The sequence below is a fragment of the Corvus moneduloides genome, chromosome 2 (genome assembly GCF_009650955.1).
Source record: "Corvus moneduloides isolate bCorMon1 chromosome 2, bCorMon1.pri, whole genome shotgun sequence".
NCBI classification, from domain to species: Eukaryota; Metazoa; Chordata; class Aves; order Passeriformes; family Corvidae; genus Corvus; species Corvus moneduloides.
Window position 1 is genome coordinate 13,835,638 of NC_045477.1, and position 16,902 is coordinate 13,852,539.

The 16,902-nt window shown below is 40.7% G+C and overlaps 1 protein-coding gene across 2 annotated transcripts in view; it reads left to right on the forward strand.

Moving 5' to 3' along the window:
* The first annotated feature begins 5,570 nt into the window (after nucleotides 1-5,570).
* Nucleotides 5,571-16,902, forward strand: part of NCAM2 (neural cell adhesion molecule 2) — a 282,099-nt gene continuing 270,767 nt past the window's right edge. For both annotated transcript variants that reach the window (XM_032097436.1, XM_032097444.1), the window contains exon 1: nucleotides 5,571-5,766. In XM_032097436.1, coding sequence (XP_031953327.1) covers nucleotides 5,715-5,766 — 52 coding nt within the window. In that variant the 5' untranslated portion in view covers nucleotides 5,571-5,714. The remainder of the gene's footprint in view (nucleotides 5,767-16,902) is intronic.

The following is a 16,902-nucleotide window of genomic DNA, read 5'->3' on the forward strand; positions in this document are numbered from 1 at the left end:
TTTGTGTTTTGCACACACAACCACTTTAAAAACAACTGCTCTTCAAATTCTCGCCATGTAGCAACCATTCTTTGCTATTCCACATGCTGAAACAACTTCTGCACATCTTGACTCAGACAAGCAAATCTTGTTGTCTCTTCTTCAGTGCTGCAGTAATTAAATATTCTTCAAGGTCCCTTCAATTAAATTAACTGATATTGCACTAAACCAGATATTATTACTTGCATGATCTGGTAATATGGTTCATGGAGGAATAGCTTAGGTTGAAGAGACGGTAACAAACGGCTGGTGGGACTTCAGTAACCAAAACCAGGTGTTGACATTTGTCAGGCATGAAGGTGAAAGTTCTAATGAGTTAAGGAAGTATGGTAATTTATGAAACATTGTTTGGTATCATCCATAATATTCCCAAGTTGAAAAAAAAAATTAAAAAGAGGGCATCTTTGCTCTGGAAATTGCATGACATAAACCACTGCTAACTGATAGGAAAGAAGGGAACTACCATGAAAAAGTCTGTTCATAAGTACCCATAAAAGAGAAAAAGTACACAACTGCCATGTTGCTGAATACGTAGGCAGTTATATTAGAGCCAACTGGAGCATCTTAGCACTGGCAGTCTCATTCTCAGGTAAAACAACAAACGTCCATAATCCTGCCCAAATATCTGTACCTGAGAGTGATGGGATAATAACTGTTGCTGATCCATGGCTTTTGAATGACTGATCTGAGAAGACGAATAAAGTCACACATATAGAAATGTAGGAACATGGAAAATCCAGAAACTTGCCTCTAGGATCTGCAGAAGTTAACTTGTTTCATCTCTCAAATGCTACTTTTGCTGCACCAGACACAGAAGTGTACGATGCTTCTTTCAGACTTATAAATTCAGCTTATTGATTTCTTTTGTCAGCACAATGTTTTTATATTGTAACCAAATCAGCACACTGTACTTCAAAAAACCTTGCTATCTTCAAAAATTAAGCAGTCATCTTTACCTGGACAAAATTATTTTACTTTTGTCCTTGTCATTATTCAGTTCCAGAAATAGTAGAGAGAATTATCCTCCCTACACAAAATCTGGGAATCTCTTCTTAGTATCTGAATAATTTCAGGATTAAGTTTCTGTAGCAGAAAGGAGAGTTCTTTATTTAAAAGTGACTTGAAACAGAGTGGAAACAATGGTTTTGTCTCTTTCTCATAAAATGTTTATCCAAAATGATAGTAATTTTAGATCTTTATGAAAGTTGTATCTTTATGAAAATCCCTATAAGATTATAAGAACTTGAAACATAAATGTGATGTAAACATTTATGAAACTCTTTTGTTTATTGTGCATCATTTCCTCACCACAATAATGCTGCTGTTTACTGTTGTATAATTTATCTTAGTGCCACTTCAATTGTGTTTGCAGTTTTCATAGGAAAGCATCCTATTTGGGATAATTACTCACTTTGGAGATGATCAGCAATTTGGTTCATGAGCACCTCTGAAAATTACCCTGTCTGCAGAAGGCATTTTCCTGCAAGGGCAACATACTGTGCTGCTAAGAAGGGGTATTTTGTCTTCTCTCTTTTCCTTTTTTCTCTCCTTTCCTGTCCCCCAAAACATTTGACAATTGCTCTAAGATGTGCCAATTTCCTTACAACTCCTCACTAGTTATTTTCAGATATATGAACTCTGTGCTTTTTTTTTTTGTAACTGTGCCATTGCCATACGTTCCCCTAAAATTCTCAGCTAATTTTAAGGTGCTCCCTTAACATTTCAGTTTTGAAGACATGTAAGCAAATCCAGCTGGATCTCCTGTCAACTTGGGTGTCCATTGGGGAACATGTATTTCAGTATAAATATCCATTATCAAATCATCACCAAGATTTCAGTTTCTATATTTAATTACACTTGCACTGAACATGCAATCATCAATCAACTTAAAAATAAAATAATCCTTGTAAAAACACCATGGAGATGTTTCTTGACAAGTTCAGTCACAGCAAGTTTACAGATCCTCAGTACTTGTAAACTGACTCAAGTGCAGTGATGAGAGCTTGAAATGTTTCTGTTGCCAGAGCCTAATTCTGCCGCTTTTATTCATATGAGAGGATAGACTCCTGGATAAACAATCTCACTGAGCAAAACAAGTAAGAAACGTGGGGGGAAATTAATTCTTGCTGTCTTTTTGCTAACTTCACAGCTAGTAAATCTTTGTGGGAGAAAAGCTGCACATGATAGCACAGTTGTGAAAGCTGGAGGCTACTGTGTGGAAGACAGGGAACTTACAGATATATCCACTTTGATTCTGAGCGTGATATCCCAAAAGAGCTAAGGTACCAATCAAACACGTATGTAACATTTGGTAATACTTTCCCTTCTTTTCGCTTGAGATTTTTCTGGCAAGACTTTCCAGCCACTGGAGTTGCATTTTAATTGCTTTGAGAACCTATCAAACCTTCCTCACCTTTGAAATAACTGCCCCAGCAGAATGACCATTATACTTCTTGATGTTGCTCCTCTTAGCAGTTCACATGGGATAATACTCACTGTAGCTTGTTTCTGCTCTTGATTTTAAAACTCACATAGCATGAAAATATGTTTGTTTTCTGCCAGCATATTTGTTATACGTGTCATATTATTCAGAAATCATGTTTTCCAACTCCCTAATCTAAGCACAGCTATTAAACTCCATGTCAGCCTTCCCCCCAGTGAACAGCACACTCTAAGGAATAACACTATAAGCCAAAGCATGGCAAATACTACAGGTCTGTTGTTACTGGTACCAATTAATGTTTTACACCACTTTGAAATTCTCTTCTTTTGGTTCATTTAATGTATGGCCATGAGCACCAAAAGTCATATAGTTTTGGATGGCAGAAAATTTGAGCCCTATTTCTGCATCTTTCTAATCCCCATTTGCATGACCTCAGCATGATTTGCTGTTGTGGTTCACTATGAGACACTTTTTTACAGATCTTTCTTTTCTAACTAATGAGTTGTTCCAGTAGCCACAGGAACAATGAAACCCTGCACACTTATGTACTTTGTCCCCTCCTCCCCTCCTCTCTCTGTCCCTCCACTGTGGAGGAGGGACCAAAATACACCCAAAATACCTTCTATGTGACAGAGTACTTTGAGCTACATGCTTACTGATGGGAAAACCAGCTGCTGCCTCTTCCTTCAATGAGGGCTCTATTTCACAGTGGTACTACAAGAATGTGATTATCTTTGAGATTTAAACTCATCTTTTGTTGTTTTACTCCATTGCTTCAGAGCAGTGAAAAGCATGTTCCTCTTTTCCTTGAAAAGCTGGACTGAAAACAGATTTCTCCAAATGCTGTATCAATGTGTTGTGGACAGTCTACATGGTGTGCTCTGCTGACTGCTGCAGATAAGTAACTAGGCAGAGTTCTCAGGACAAGGAATCCTGTTTGGAAGCAGAGCATTCTCACCTGATTTCAAAGGAGCAAGAAAAAGACACTCAGCTCTGACACCGGTGAAATTCTCATCATATTTATAACTTAAAATAAGCAAACTTGGGATAGCAACATTCTTGTGAGGCAAGAAACCTCCTACTTGCTTCTGTATTGTGTTGTGGTAGGGCATCTGTACATGGATTTCATTCCTTGAACCTGTGCAAACCTCACTCTCAACTAAAGTAGACTACAATAAATGTTAAGATATATGTACAAGTTATTTGGTTTTATTTATTAACACTACTTTTATTTTCTGTAATTATTCCACTTTTACTGGGTGGAAATGCTCCCAAACATTAAAGATAAATTGGATAAAACTGGCGTCCTACCCACTTAATAGTGAGGGTTTCTTGCTTTTTGCTGAGCAAGGTTTATTTTTATTTTTAAGGGTTTTATCTAATATTTGTTTTCCTCACCTTTCTCTATAAATTTATTAATGATGTCTATTTCTGTTGTTGGATACTAGGGCTAATGGAACCTTCTTACCTGGGAAAATTCCACCAAAACTTTCCTCTACTGTGCTTTCCTGAACCTACACTAAAGGCCCCTGCCGAAAGTTCCTGCAATTAAGCATCTCTCATGACATTCATGAGCAGAGCACGTCCTAAATATAAATCCTGTTCTCACCTGTAAAGCTTTGCTGAAGCTGCCATATTTTGGATTTCCAAAACTGTATGAGGAATATCAGCTCGATTCCCACTTAATTATACATTAATCTGTTACAAAATCTTTAGTTTAAGAGCAGGACCATGAGGTGTGGAGCTGAACAATATGGTTCTGATTTACATGGTGTAGATTAACCAACCAATGGCACAAAGCACTCACATTTGTTCACATTCTCAAGTGTCCTAAACCCACCCTCTGGGGAAAGAGTTTGGATTTTATTCCCTATCTTTTTCTTCTCAGAAAGGTATTTCTTCTTCCTATATTTCTGAATTTTGTAGACTACTGTGCAGCAGGAACCAAGCTGAAGATACTGATCATGTCGTTCATATTAGTTTGCTTCAAAGGGACTTCTTGTCTCCCTCCTCCTCCCCAAAACCTCTTGAAAAGGGCAAAGGAAGGGATGGGAAAAAATATTAGGGATGTGTTAATTTGGATTAATCCTTTATTATCTACTATCACTGCTTCACACTAACATAAATCTAGTTCTATCTCCTTCCATATATCATACAGGTGGTAAGGCGACAAATTTATGGAAGCTGCTTTGGAGCCTATAGCTTAATTAACCCCCTCAAAAAGAATTACCTCTTCAAAGTCAAGCTGGACAAAAACCCACCTCTTTATGCACGTTGCGGGTTTTTTCCTTACAAAGCAAGATCCTCAGCCAGACAGCACCAAAGCATCCAAACGATAAGCAATTTATTTTTTATCGGTTTTATTTCACGCAGCCGTGAATAGCAGAGGTATGTTTCCCCTCTGGACTAATAACAGAAGTCAAACCAAGTGAATTCCTAGACAGCTGAATGAACAGGCATAAGCCCGACGGGATTAGTTACAGACGCACCCGTACGCCAGGCTCGCGGCGGTCCCGCTTCCCGCGGGCGCAGAGGCGCGTTCCGGCCCGCGGGCAGAGCGGGGGAGCCGCCGAGCCCCGCGCAGCCTCCGCACAGCCCCCGCCGGCCGCTCCCGGGGGGAAAGAGGGGGCCAGGGCCACTCCAGCCCCGGGGCGCGTCCCCCGCCCGCGGGCATCCGAAGCACCGCTTCCGGGCTCTCCCGGGTTCCTGGGGGCTTCCCAGCGGGATTCTCCGCCAAGCCGCCGCCTCTCCGTTTTAGGCTGTGTCCCCTCAGTCAGCGGCGGGGGGAGCGGGCTCCGTAGGGGCCGCGGCGGTGAGGCGTGGGACGCTGCCTCACCCTGCCAGGGGGCTGCCGGCAGGCGGGCATGCAGGGAGGGGCGCACGGAGGGGATAAAGGAAGGGATCCAGGAGGGGATGTACGGAGGGATGCTACGATCCTGCTGCCACCTCTCCGAGCGGCGGAGGAATCTGCGGGCTCTGCTGTTCGCGGCGTGGCGGGGCTGCGTGTGCGGCGGAGGGATCGGCCGGCCCGCCGTGCGCCCGCCCCCTGCGCGGCGGCGCGGCCCCGCCGATATAGCGCGGCGCGGGGAGGCGCGGCCGTCACTTGGCGAGCGGCGCTCCGCGGGTGCGGGGCTGCGCGGGCAGGAGCGGCGGCGGCAGAAGCGGCAGGGTTTGCCTGGCGTGGCCGAGCATCCTCCAACTTGGAACTGTCCACCGGCGCGAGCTCCTGAACATGAGCCTCCTGCTTCTCTACCTGCTCGGATTGCTCCTCAGTAGCGGGCAAGGTAGGAGCGGGGCCGCCTTTTTCCTTTTTTTTTTTTTTTTTTCCCCCCCTTTAATTGTTATTCTTACCTATGCTGTCCGCTCGCTCAGATTAACGGAAAAGAAACTGAGAAAAAAAATAAAGCAGTGCATTATCCTGGAACCAAATTAAGAAGGACCTAAAACTTGCTTCATCGCCCACCTTTTTTTTTTTTTTTTTTTTTTCCTCCCCCCTCCAGTCTTCAAGAGGTGTCATTTATGAGGAGAAAAAAAAAAGCTGGACGGTGCTAGGTGCACTTAGGTGCTTTGCCTAGGGTTTTGCCTTTTTTTTTTTTTTTTTTTTTGCGCCCGATAAATAGAGATGAAGCGATTACAAAATGTATCTGCCGGGCACTGGTCTTTAAAATCCGCTTCTGCCCGCGGGGAAGGCAGTGCGGGCTTCGTTTTTAGGAGCAGGAAGAAGTGCTGGCGGTAGAGCCCGTGAGAAACCTGACCTGAAGTGTCCCTGTCGGGGTTTCTTCTCTCCGGAATCCCTTCCCTGCGCGCTGCCGGGACACCGAGCCCCCGGCTCAGGGGTGGCGGGGAGGGGAGGGCGCTGTCCGGGCCGCGGGGCTGTGTGCAGAGCCCTTGTGGCACGGAATAGCACCGCGGGGACAGGTGTGTGCGGGGACGGGGCGCGCTGGACTGGCGCCCTCGGGCACGCTTCCTCTTTTGCATATATATGTATATATATATTTATAAATATACATACGTACAATGCTTCGAGTAACGCGGACTCGGGGGTTGTGGTGTGGCCGCGGGGCTTGGTTTGTTTCCTGGGACTGAATTATCTATATAGCTATTTATTTGTTTATGTTTGGATGTCCCCTGCGTGATTAGTTAAGGATTTGTGCTCCTGGAAGAGACGGGGCGAAAGGGCCGCTAGGAGGGGCACAGCCGCTGGGTGAGGGATAACCACGGCGGTGTTTGGAAAGTGTTCGGGCAAGTTCCCGGCGTCCGGCCGAGGCGCTGAGCCGCGCGGGGCTGTCCCTGCCCCCGCTGCCCCCTGCTCTGTGCGAGGCTGCGTTCCCTGCACCTGAAGGGGTGGGCGGCGGCCCCACTTCCTAAGGAGGTTTTAGGCGAGAAATAAACCCCACCCAGCCCGAACGCCCCAGCGGGGTGTCAGCGGGAGCGGCGGGGGCCGGCCCCGGGCCGCGCTGCCAACGCCGGGCACCAGGGGGCGGCCGAGCTCCACGGCGGTGCCGGGCAGTGCCCGGGACGGGGCGGCTTCGCCCCCGCCGCGCTCCCGGGCTGGCAAGGGCTGGATGTTTCACCCAGGGTGTCCTGTGCGGGGCTGGCAAGGTCTGCATGTCTCGCCCACGGTGTCCTGTAAGGGGGCAGCGAGATTTGTTGCGCTTAAGGAAGGGACGGGGGGTGCGGGCAGGATGCCTTGAGGTACCAAGACTGCAGCTGCGAAGGTCTCCTTCCATGCATCTGTGGCTAAACCTCCCACCATCCAGGCGTTTCCGTTCGGCGACAATTAGCAAAGAGCCGCCAGGTGCTCTCAATTTCCATAGAAAAGCTTCCCTGCTTTTGCCACCCTGGGGTGAGCTTGGGGGGGGGGGGGGGGGGGGGGGGTCTCCCGAGAAGCAGCGATTCGGGAACAGTCTGGAGGTTTTTCAGTACAGCCAGCACTGGGATGGCACAGGAGGAGGAGAACAGGAAAGCTTCCTTCAGGTTTTGCGTTGATCTACCTGGGTGTAATAATGTGCGTAGAGATGTGGAATGTGCCTCCTCCATCGGAGGAAGGGTAGAAAGCGATTTTGTGAAGTGTGATTTCTGCAGTGTAGGAGGATTGCATAGTTTAGGTATCTTACTATCACAAATGTCAGGAGATAAATAATGGAGTGAAATTACAGATGCTATTAAGCTGAGTTTTAAAAATTATAGGATACATATGGGGGGGTGGAAAGAAGATGAGGAAAGCTGAATAAACCTAATATTGATAGTAAAATATTTCCCTCAATTCAAAGAAACAGCTTAGTTTTATTCCTTTTAATAAAGGAAGGGAATTGCATTGGCAGGGGAAGAGTATGATTTTTTTAACTGAGTGTAGAAATAGCAGAAATGTGCTGCCTTAATCCACAGCAGGGCATAGTAAATGGGAATGGTAGATGATCTGCATATGGAAAATACACCTATTTAGGTTGCTAGGGAAGAGGCATTTTCTACAGTGGTGTTTGGGAGGGAGTTTATTATTTTTAATTTTAATGAGCATTATTGAGGTGAGGGGTTTATTGTACATTTTTTATTTTTTAACACCACCTTGAAGTAATCTTGAGAATTTCTTAAAGTGAATCAAATCATTTGAGAGGCTATTCCAAAAACTCTTGGTTGTTGTTTTGTTTTGATTTTTTGTGGGAATGCAGTGGTGGGGAGCACTTACATCATCAACTGAAGATTGTGGTGCTTGTGAGGGTTACTTTTTTTGTTTGTTTTTAAGAAAAGCATTACTAAGTGAATATTAAATGATTATGAATTTTTTGATAGTTTGGATTGCTGTGAAAAGTCAGTAACTAGATTTGGATCATTTACTTTGGAAATATTGGAAGTCTTAGGTTCAGGATTTATATTTTGAAGGATGTAGCTGCAGTAGATTTTATGAAGAATGGCTGAAGCTTTTCCTTTGAGAAGTGCTGGTGTTTAAGGCTAGAGAGAGGGAACTGTGCTGTATTTGTTCTGTTCCAGAAAATCAGAGCAGTTTGAGAACAAGGAGCAGACAACCACCCCCTCCCCCAGCCCCTTAAGTTAAGAGCTTATGAATGTCATAATTATCTACCAGGGCCAAATATTCCCTCTCCTAATTTCATCACAAGGGACGAGTTTAACTGGCAGTGTTATTAGGCTAAAACAAAAGGATTTTTTTTCTTAACCTTTCAAAGCTGTCCAGACAATTTATCCAGCGTGAATTAGCTTTGCTTTAATAAAAATTGAAACAAAATGAAACAAAATGCACACACAGACTCCCCATCATACCACAAACCAAAAAAAGAGCATACTGCACTCTGTAAATCTTCCTTTTAAGATATGTAGTGATAAAGAAAGTTCCCTTGGTTCTTAATAATGTCTAGAGACACTGACTTGAAGTGGATAAAATGAATGTCTTCCCAAATTATAAAATCCTATTTCTTTTACCCCTCTGCATAATACACACTTGTTTAGCTTAGCAAACTTTTTGAAGTTTTAGTAGAAAATGTTTTGCTTGTAGAATTTGTTTCTATTTTGTGCTCATCCAGGAGATTCATATGAGTGAGTACATTGTGCTTCAAGTTTCTTCTTTTCACGGCTTTGATATGGAGTGTCTTCTTGTTTTTCCTGCAGAGTTTCTCTTTACAAGTGCTTATAAGGGGCTGCTTGTTAATAATGAACATCCCCCCAGGGAGATGCCAGCATGTGTGTCTTACTCACTACCAGTCTGGAATCCTTCTTTCTGCTTTTTGTGTAGTGAACCCATGAAATTTGGAATTTTTGAAATCAGTGATTTTGCTTACTGGATTAAGTGGAACTATCGTTTTTCTCTGATTTTACACTGAAATCTGAAGCAGATCCTGAGACTTCAACCAGATGCTGTTTTCTACTACCAGTTGATTTGTGCAACTGCATTAAGATTAAAATACAGCTATTATCTTTCCTTCTCCTTTTCACCCTTCAAAAACAAACAAAAATCTGACAAAACCATGTTTGATTTTTCTATTTTAGGCTACATTCTCCTCTTCAGGTAAATATGAGAATCAAAATATCTGCCTGAAAATAAACCTGAACTGATGAGGACTTCTGAAACATTGACTTAAAAATAGATAGATGAGAAGTATGTAGAGAGCTTTGTTTTGTGCACTCCCATACAAAATGGAGTTAAGAGATACTTTTATCATTTGCAGTAGCTCTAAATCATGAAACATATGAATGATAAAGTCATAGACATAGAGCTTTAAAGTCTTGTCTAAGAGGTTGAATAGCACCATTTGGACTTTTCCTCTTACAGCACAACACATACTTATTTAGATAAGTCATTGTTTTTATCTATGGAAATGCTGCTGGATTGTTAAGATGAATTTATGTATGATTTGCTTTTCATGGCCACCTTATTCAACAAATATTTTGACAACAAATGCAGTATTTGTTTGCCCTTTCACTGACCTTTTCTTTGAGGCACCTTTCCCAAGTGGTTCATGTTTACTTACTGATTTTCTTTCAATTTGCTCCAGTAATCCCCCAGTTACATTCAGCACATGCCATTTGATTCCAGTACAATTGAGTCAAGTTAATGACATTTTGGGAAACGCATGTTTTAACTACACTGTAATTTGTGTCTGTGAGTTGCAAATCTATTCTTGAAAGAGTAGGATATGAACTTTTCCAGGTAAAGAATCTGGATAATGGCTGGCATTCATATTTTAAATAGTTTATATAAACTAATTTATGCCAGATGTTTTGTTTGTTTGGGGTTTTTTTTGTGGGGTGTTTTGTTTTTTTGGGGTTTTTATTGTTTTGTTTTTTTTTTTTTTTGTTTTTTTTTTTTAGCATACACATTTGCCTTATGAAATAAGGGCCGTGTAGTTGATGAAGTGTATCCTGAAGTTCTACAGGTCATTTGAATATAATTTTCAATGTCTCTTGAAATTGAGAAATAGAAGAGGCTGGAGGAGAAACTTACTGGTATCCTGACATATTCAAATCTGGAGGCTTGTTGGAGTTGGATAGACTAGATCCAGGCCTATTAGTAACTTGTATCTTACCACCAGTTTTTATTTTCACCTAAGCAATTAATCATGACCTAATTCTGACCTAGTGTCGTGGTTTCCACCTTGGTGTATTTAACTGCTTCTTAGTTTAGGCATTTGACTAGAATATTCAATTTTTTGTAACTAGTTGAAAACAGAGAATAATTTTTAATATTAAATAGGGCATTCAGAGCACTACTTGCTGTTAATTCAAGAATTTGATGATGTCCAGCTTCAGTGATGTAATTTTGCATTCTTTAACAAAATATTTTTATTGCTTTCGTAGCTCAATTTCTCTTAAAACTCTGTTTGAATGGATTTGTCTATTTTTAACGGATATCAGAAAACCAAGGAGTTAACTTAAGAAAGCAAGATACTCTTCAGATGCTTTGTGTTATGCCATAGCATCTTTAATGGGGTGTCTTCAAAAATCAGGGTTCCAAGGTTCTTATTTTCATTACATGCCTGAATTTTTGCATTATTTGTTATCTTTTGACTGATGATATCATTAATTGGAGAAGACATTTTCCAATTTGTTCTGATGTAGATGAGCAGAATTTTAATTTATTTACTAGAAAGAAGAGAAACAGGGAGAGTCATTTATCTGGTTAAAGCTATTTGTGGTGACATCTTACGATATTAAAATCTTCGTGTACTGGAAAAAAAATCCATGTAAGTGTTAATAAAAGTTATGTGGAAAGGACACAAAGAATAAAGGCACCAACAATGTAAGACATCCCTGTGTTCAGAAGACTGCCAAGCCTTTGAGTGTCCTGTGTTTGAGTGGCTCCATGGAAGCACTGTTGGTTGCACTAACCCAGAGGCTCATTCTAGCAAGAATCCATTGATTTCAGTGGGTTCACTGGAGTATTGAAAGCGTCTCTGGAAATGGCAGGAGGTAACCAGCTTTTATTTTTGAAATAGCATGAGACAGGCAATACAGTCCATTTATGCTGCGGCTATGATTTAGGAAATTATGATTAACAGAAAATTTCTCTTTGTGCATTAGCAACTGGATCATTAATGAATTCATGGGAGTAATAGCCTGAACTACAAGTCTAATGATCTACTGCAGAATGAGATATTTATAATGTAGTTCTTAGATATTGAGATAACTGTGAATATTGTCATTTGGGAAGCACTAGAACAGGTTTCATGCAGAAGTTGTGGATGTCCCTGGGATTGTTCAAGGCCAGGTTGGGTGGAGCTCTGAGCCACCTGGTCTAGTGGGAAGTGTCCCTCCCGATGGCAGTGGGGTTGGAATGAAAAGTCCCTTCCAATCTGAGTCATTCTATGATTGTAGCCAAACTCTACTAATTCTAGTCATAGGAGAATTTCCATTGACTTAAATTTGTGTTTGCATGAAAGAAAGTTGGATAGTTCTTTAAAGTTCTTTAAAGGCAGTTATTTTACTATCTCAAGCAGGTTAATTTGGGAAGGAAGGAGACAGTAAAGTTTAAGAATTAAAAATTCCTTTCATGGTTTCTGCATATTTAAGAACAATGCTAAAAAATTGCAGCCAAACACCTGATTAAATATTTTACCTGCTTCCTGCTTCTTGTGGAAAAGAAAAAAATGCAGTTTTTTGGTTTCACCCATTCTTTAATATGATGCATAAAGATCATTGCAAATAGCATGAAGAGAACAAGTCTTTCAGAAACCTGTGTTGGCAGGCATGGATATCTACTAACCAAGGGTGTAATTTGCTACCAGTTTCCATGGTCCAAGTATATTCTTGTCTGAAATATCCAGTTTCTGGATGGATAATACCCAGATGAAATTGGGAAGCAGCATGTAGTACTGTGGAGGTTTAGTCAGCCTCTTCAGTTGTCCTGCCTATCATTACTGAAATAAATTTCCTCTTAACTATACAAGTTCCTTCAAGAACTGGCTTTCCATAGAAAGCATAGATCTTTGATATGTTAATTTATGTTCATTTAAGATGTAGTGGCTGTCTTTGAGTAAAAAAAAAAAAAATTGAGAGGGAAATACAAGTGGCTCATTTTTGTTTTGCTGAGTTAAATTTTTCCTCCTACCAAAATTTATATTGTGACTTTAGGAGGCTGCACTGGTTTTTATTTAATGTTCTAATTACCTGAGTATTATTGCTAAACAGTGGACAAAGGTTGCTGAATAACCTCGTAATTTAGCAATAGTCAGAGCTGTAGCATCTGAATAACTCATAAGGATACTAATGAAACTTTTCAAGATGATGTTTCCCATTAGCTAGTACTAAACTGATTGTTTGCATTTCAGTCGTAATCTAAGTTGTTTGACCAGCTATGGTCCAAAATTCCTACTTGGAAATCACACAAGTCACTGTTCTGACCACTTTGCCCAAGAGGTGCCATTTGGAGTATAGTATGAATTCAGATTAAAAACACTCATTGCCAGCAATTTTCTTGCTACTAAAAGATGTTGCACCAGATTCAGTCAAGCTGCAAGTAATTTCAAACCCATTAACTTTGTAGACCTTTGTACTGCAGATGAATTTGTCTTGCATGAACTCAGGTCCATGGTTAAAATAATAAAGTATTGAAAACAGAGGCACATAAAGATGTGATATAGATAGATATAAATAGGAGGGGAGAGGCAATCTTGCCTTTTACTATGAACAGTTTTTTTAACTGATGATACAATGATTATTTTTTTTATTGTAACAGGAAATATGTAATCAAAGTGCAATGGTATTGTGTTAGTATTTTGACATTATTATTTTAGTTAGTCAAAGCAGAATAAGCTACAGATCCAGGGTAGTTTATTTGTGGGGAAGAGGCTAGCAAAGGAGGATATATTAAATGTACTGGAGACCAGTTTTCTGGAGTAGCAGAGTACGGCATTTTTTTAAAAAGTTCTTGAACATACCACACTCAAACTAATGTGATTACTGGATCCGGAAAAAGACTGATGTACTCCAGTAGCCTCAACAGAGACTCAAAGCAGGAGGCATAAACAGGTAAGTACAGAACAAGAAGAGTGTTGATACTTCTGTTAGTGCAGCTACAATGTTCAGGGATGTGTCAGGTTATATCGTGTGATCTTCCTTAATGGTCTTGGCAGATCTTTGTTGCGTGAATTTGTTCTTAAATCTGCCAGTACTTTGATCTGCTTGGTACACTGTGTCAACAACTTACACAAGAGAAAAAGAAGTCTGAAAAAATAATGCTCAGTCCTTTAATTGAAGTGCCATAAGTAATGGAGTCATACCAGTTCCTTACTCGACTCTTCCATGGCATTCCTAATGGCAGAGAAGCTGCCCATCTCTTATGTGATGGATTCAGAACTCTGTATTATATTCATGGACTTTCCAGTGAATTAATAACTTTTTTTTTTGCTTAGTTGTCAGTTCCTTAATTTTTTTTTGAAGCATTTTATTTTCCTACCCTTTGGTAATAGTTATCTTAACAAATGGTAATGTGAAGTACTTGAATTTTAAGCTGATTTGCATCAGGCCAATTGTAAAAAAGCTTCCTTGTTCATAAGTATCTCTTTTGCACTATGATCAGTGTTGCAAGTCCTGCTTTACAAGGGGTGGGGGCTAAAACTGGTCGAGCAGTAACCCTGGTGGAATAAATGCTGAGAGAGATTTGATTGCTAGAAAGATGATTCCCAGGGATGGAGCATATGGAAAGAGCAGAGGTACTTGAAAAGAAAGCTTGATATATGAGTAAATGGATATAGACTGGTTAAGAAAAACAAACCCAACCCTTCAGGATGAAAATTAATTTCTGACCAAAAAAGCAGTGACTCTGGATCATATGAACAGGAGGGAAAGAAGTATTGTTCAGAATCACAGAATGACATAATGTCCTGAGTTGGAAGGGACCCACAAGGATCATGGTATCCAACTCCTGGCCCTAGGCAGGAGACCCCAAGAATCCTACCATGTGCCTGAGAGCATTGTCCAGACGCTTCTTGAACTCTGTCAGGCTGGTGCTGTGACAGCTGCCCTGGGGAGACTGTTCCAGTGCCCAACCACCCTCTGGGGGAAGAATCTTTTCCTTACATTCAACCCAAACCTTCCCTGCTTCAGGCCATTCCCTTGGGCCCTGTCACTGGTCACCACAGAGAAGAGATCAGTGCCTGGCCCTCCTCTTTCCCTCATAAGGAAGTTTTAACTGCAATGAGGTCTCCTCCAGGCTGAACAGACCAAGTGACTTCAGATGCTCCTCATACGCCTTCCCCTCCAGACCCTTCACCATCTTCATTGCCCTCTTTTGGATGTTCTCTAATATAATTCCTATATTGTGGTAGCCAAAACTACACACAGCACTTGAAATGAGGCTGCATCACTTCTTAGTGCAGCCTTAAATTATTTGCCTTTTTATTATTATTATTATTATTATTATTATTATTTAGGAATAATAGAGAATTGCAAAGACAACATTGCACAATGTTTAAACGTGGTTTTTGCTAACCACCTGAATGATCTGGTATGAGGCATCTGTATTTTGCAATAGAATCTTTGGTTTTGTTGCTTTCTCTTTGGTCGTTTGTTCCTGAATTCTAATTTTGTAAATTTTGTCTTATTCACCTTGAAATTTAAGATTAATTATATCCAGCTGGGCATTGCTGTCTGTAATAAATAATGCAGCAATTCGTGTACTCCTGTGCTTTCTCTGTTGGGGAACAATATCCAACTTCAGAGTTAAGCAAAAACTAATGCTGACTTTTCCCAGTAGAGACTGTTTGTAGTATAATATGAATGCTACATCTCCAGATTTTTATTTTCTTTTATTTTAAGAAAATGGTGTTTTGTGAGATGAGTTCTGCTAACAGAACTGTATACCCTGCAGCCACGTAACTCCCACTGAAGTTGAGAGTGTTTCCAGGGATTGTACTGATTGCACTTTTCAGGGTCTGATTGAATCTTTCAGGAGTTGTATAAATCCTGTGTGAGTATGTGGGAATTTTGATTCAGTGAAGAATAGAAAAATCAAGCTTTAACTTTATGTATATTTAAGTAGTGGGCATGTTTATAAGTAGTGCTGAAAAAGCATGGGGCTAATCCAAGAGCATGGAAGAACTGGAAGCTAAAAGGGTGTTCTGGTGTGCCAGGTTTGATTCAAGAGACGAAGTGAAAGAGGAAAAAAGAATATTTTTCTCTGTGGTTTTTAACAATAAATCCAAAGACATATTGTAAATATCGTAAACTACTGATTTCATTCTCTCCCTCTGGGAACATAGGCAAAAATTGCAGTTAATCATCACAGTCACTGAGCGGCAGCCCAGGCTATACCTGTGTTTGGGAAGTTTACCATTCAGTGTGAAAAATTCATCACTTGGTTTTGTTTGAGTTTTTGAAAGTTTTGATTTGCTTGTTTGTTTTGGTCTGTGGCTTTGTGGCACTGGTCAAAATTGGTCTTCAGATGTTCAGTATTCAGGTTGTGCCTGCAGGTCTGTAAGTGCTGCTGTCTGAGCGATCAGAGGCTCCATGGATTTGTGCCAGTTTATGGCAATTCCACACATTGGGTTCAACAGCTTTTAGCATTTAGTCAAAATAATCCTTTCCAACACCTGTGCATTGCATTTCTGTGAATGTCTTTGGATTATACAGCCTGTGTGTGTATCAAATTTATGTTGCTGGGTTTGAGAACTCTCTCAGAGGTGGTGTTTTCTATATAGTTCTCCTAAACTTATGGTAGACTTACTCTGATTTTACCATTCTTGGAAGTAAATTTACAGAATTCTGTGTACTGTCATGATAGTGATTTTCAGTTCTGAGTGCATGGTACAGTTCTGAGCGCATGATTTTTGTATATGCTGCTAATTTTAAAAACAATTTTGATGTTACATTCAAATTTCTGTATCATTTGCAAACATTAGTTTAAATCAAAAGATTCTTATCTGTGTTCTGAAATCTCAGGAATCACCTGTTTCACTTTGTGCAAGCCCTTTGTGTTGCACTCACAGCCTTTTATTTTTTTCTTGTGGTCCTAGGTACATGAATGAACACTTTATCTGCTGCATAAAAGAGCAGAACTGGCTGGGGAAACTATTAAAGAGAGTAAAAATGGTGATGAAAAGAAATGGACTTCTCTATGAATCATGTATTTTGAGTTTTAGTTACATATGATCTGATTTAGAAACAACCCAAACGAGCACAACTAAGCAAACCCAGAAATCGTCCTTTTCAAGGGAAAAGTCCTTCTGCTGTTAGATGGAGTTCTGATTTCTGTTCTTCTGTGCCCATTTTAAAACAGGACAGATAACTGTAGCCAGTGAGTGGACCAGAAAATTAGAAGAAAGACTTTATCATCATGTAAATATTATAAACGCTATTCTAAAGAAATCTTACTTTTTTTTAGTGTGATTGGTGAATGCTGCTATTGCTTTATTGCACCTGAAATATGTTTGTGACTATTTTCCAGACTATGAAAGTCACTGAGTAGTGTTCTA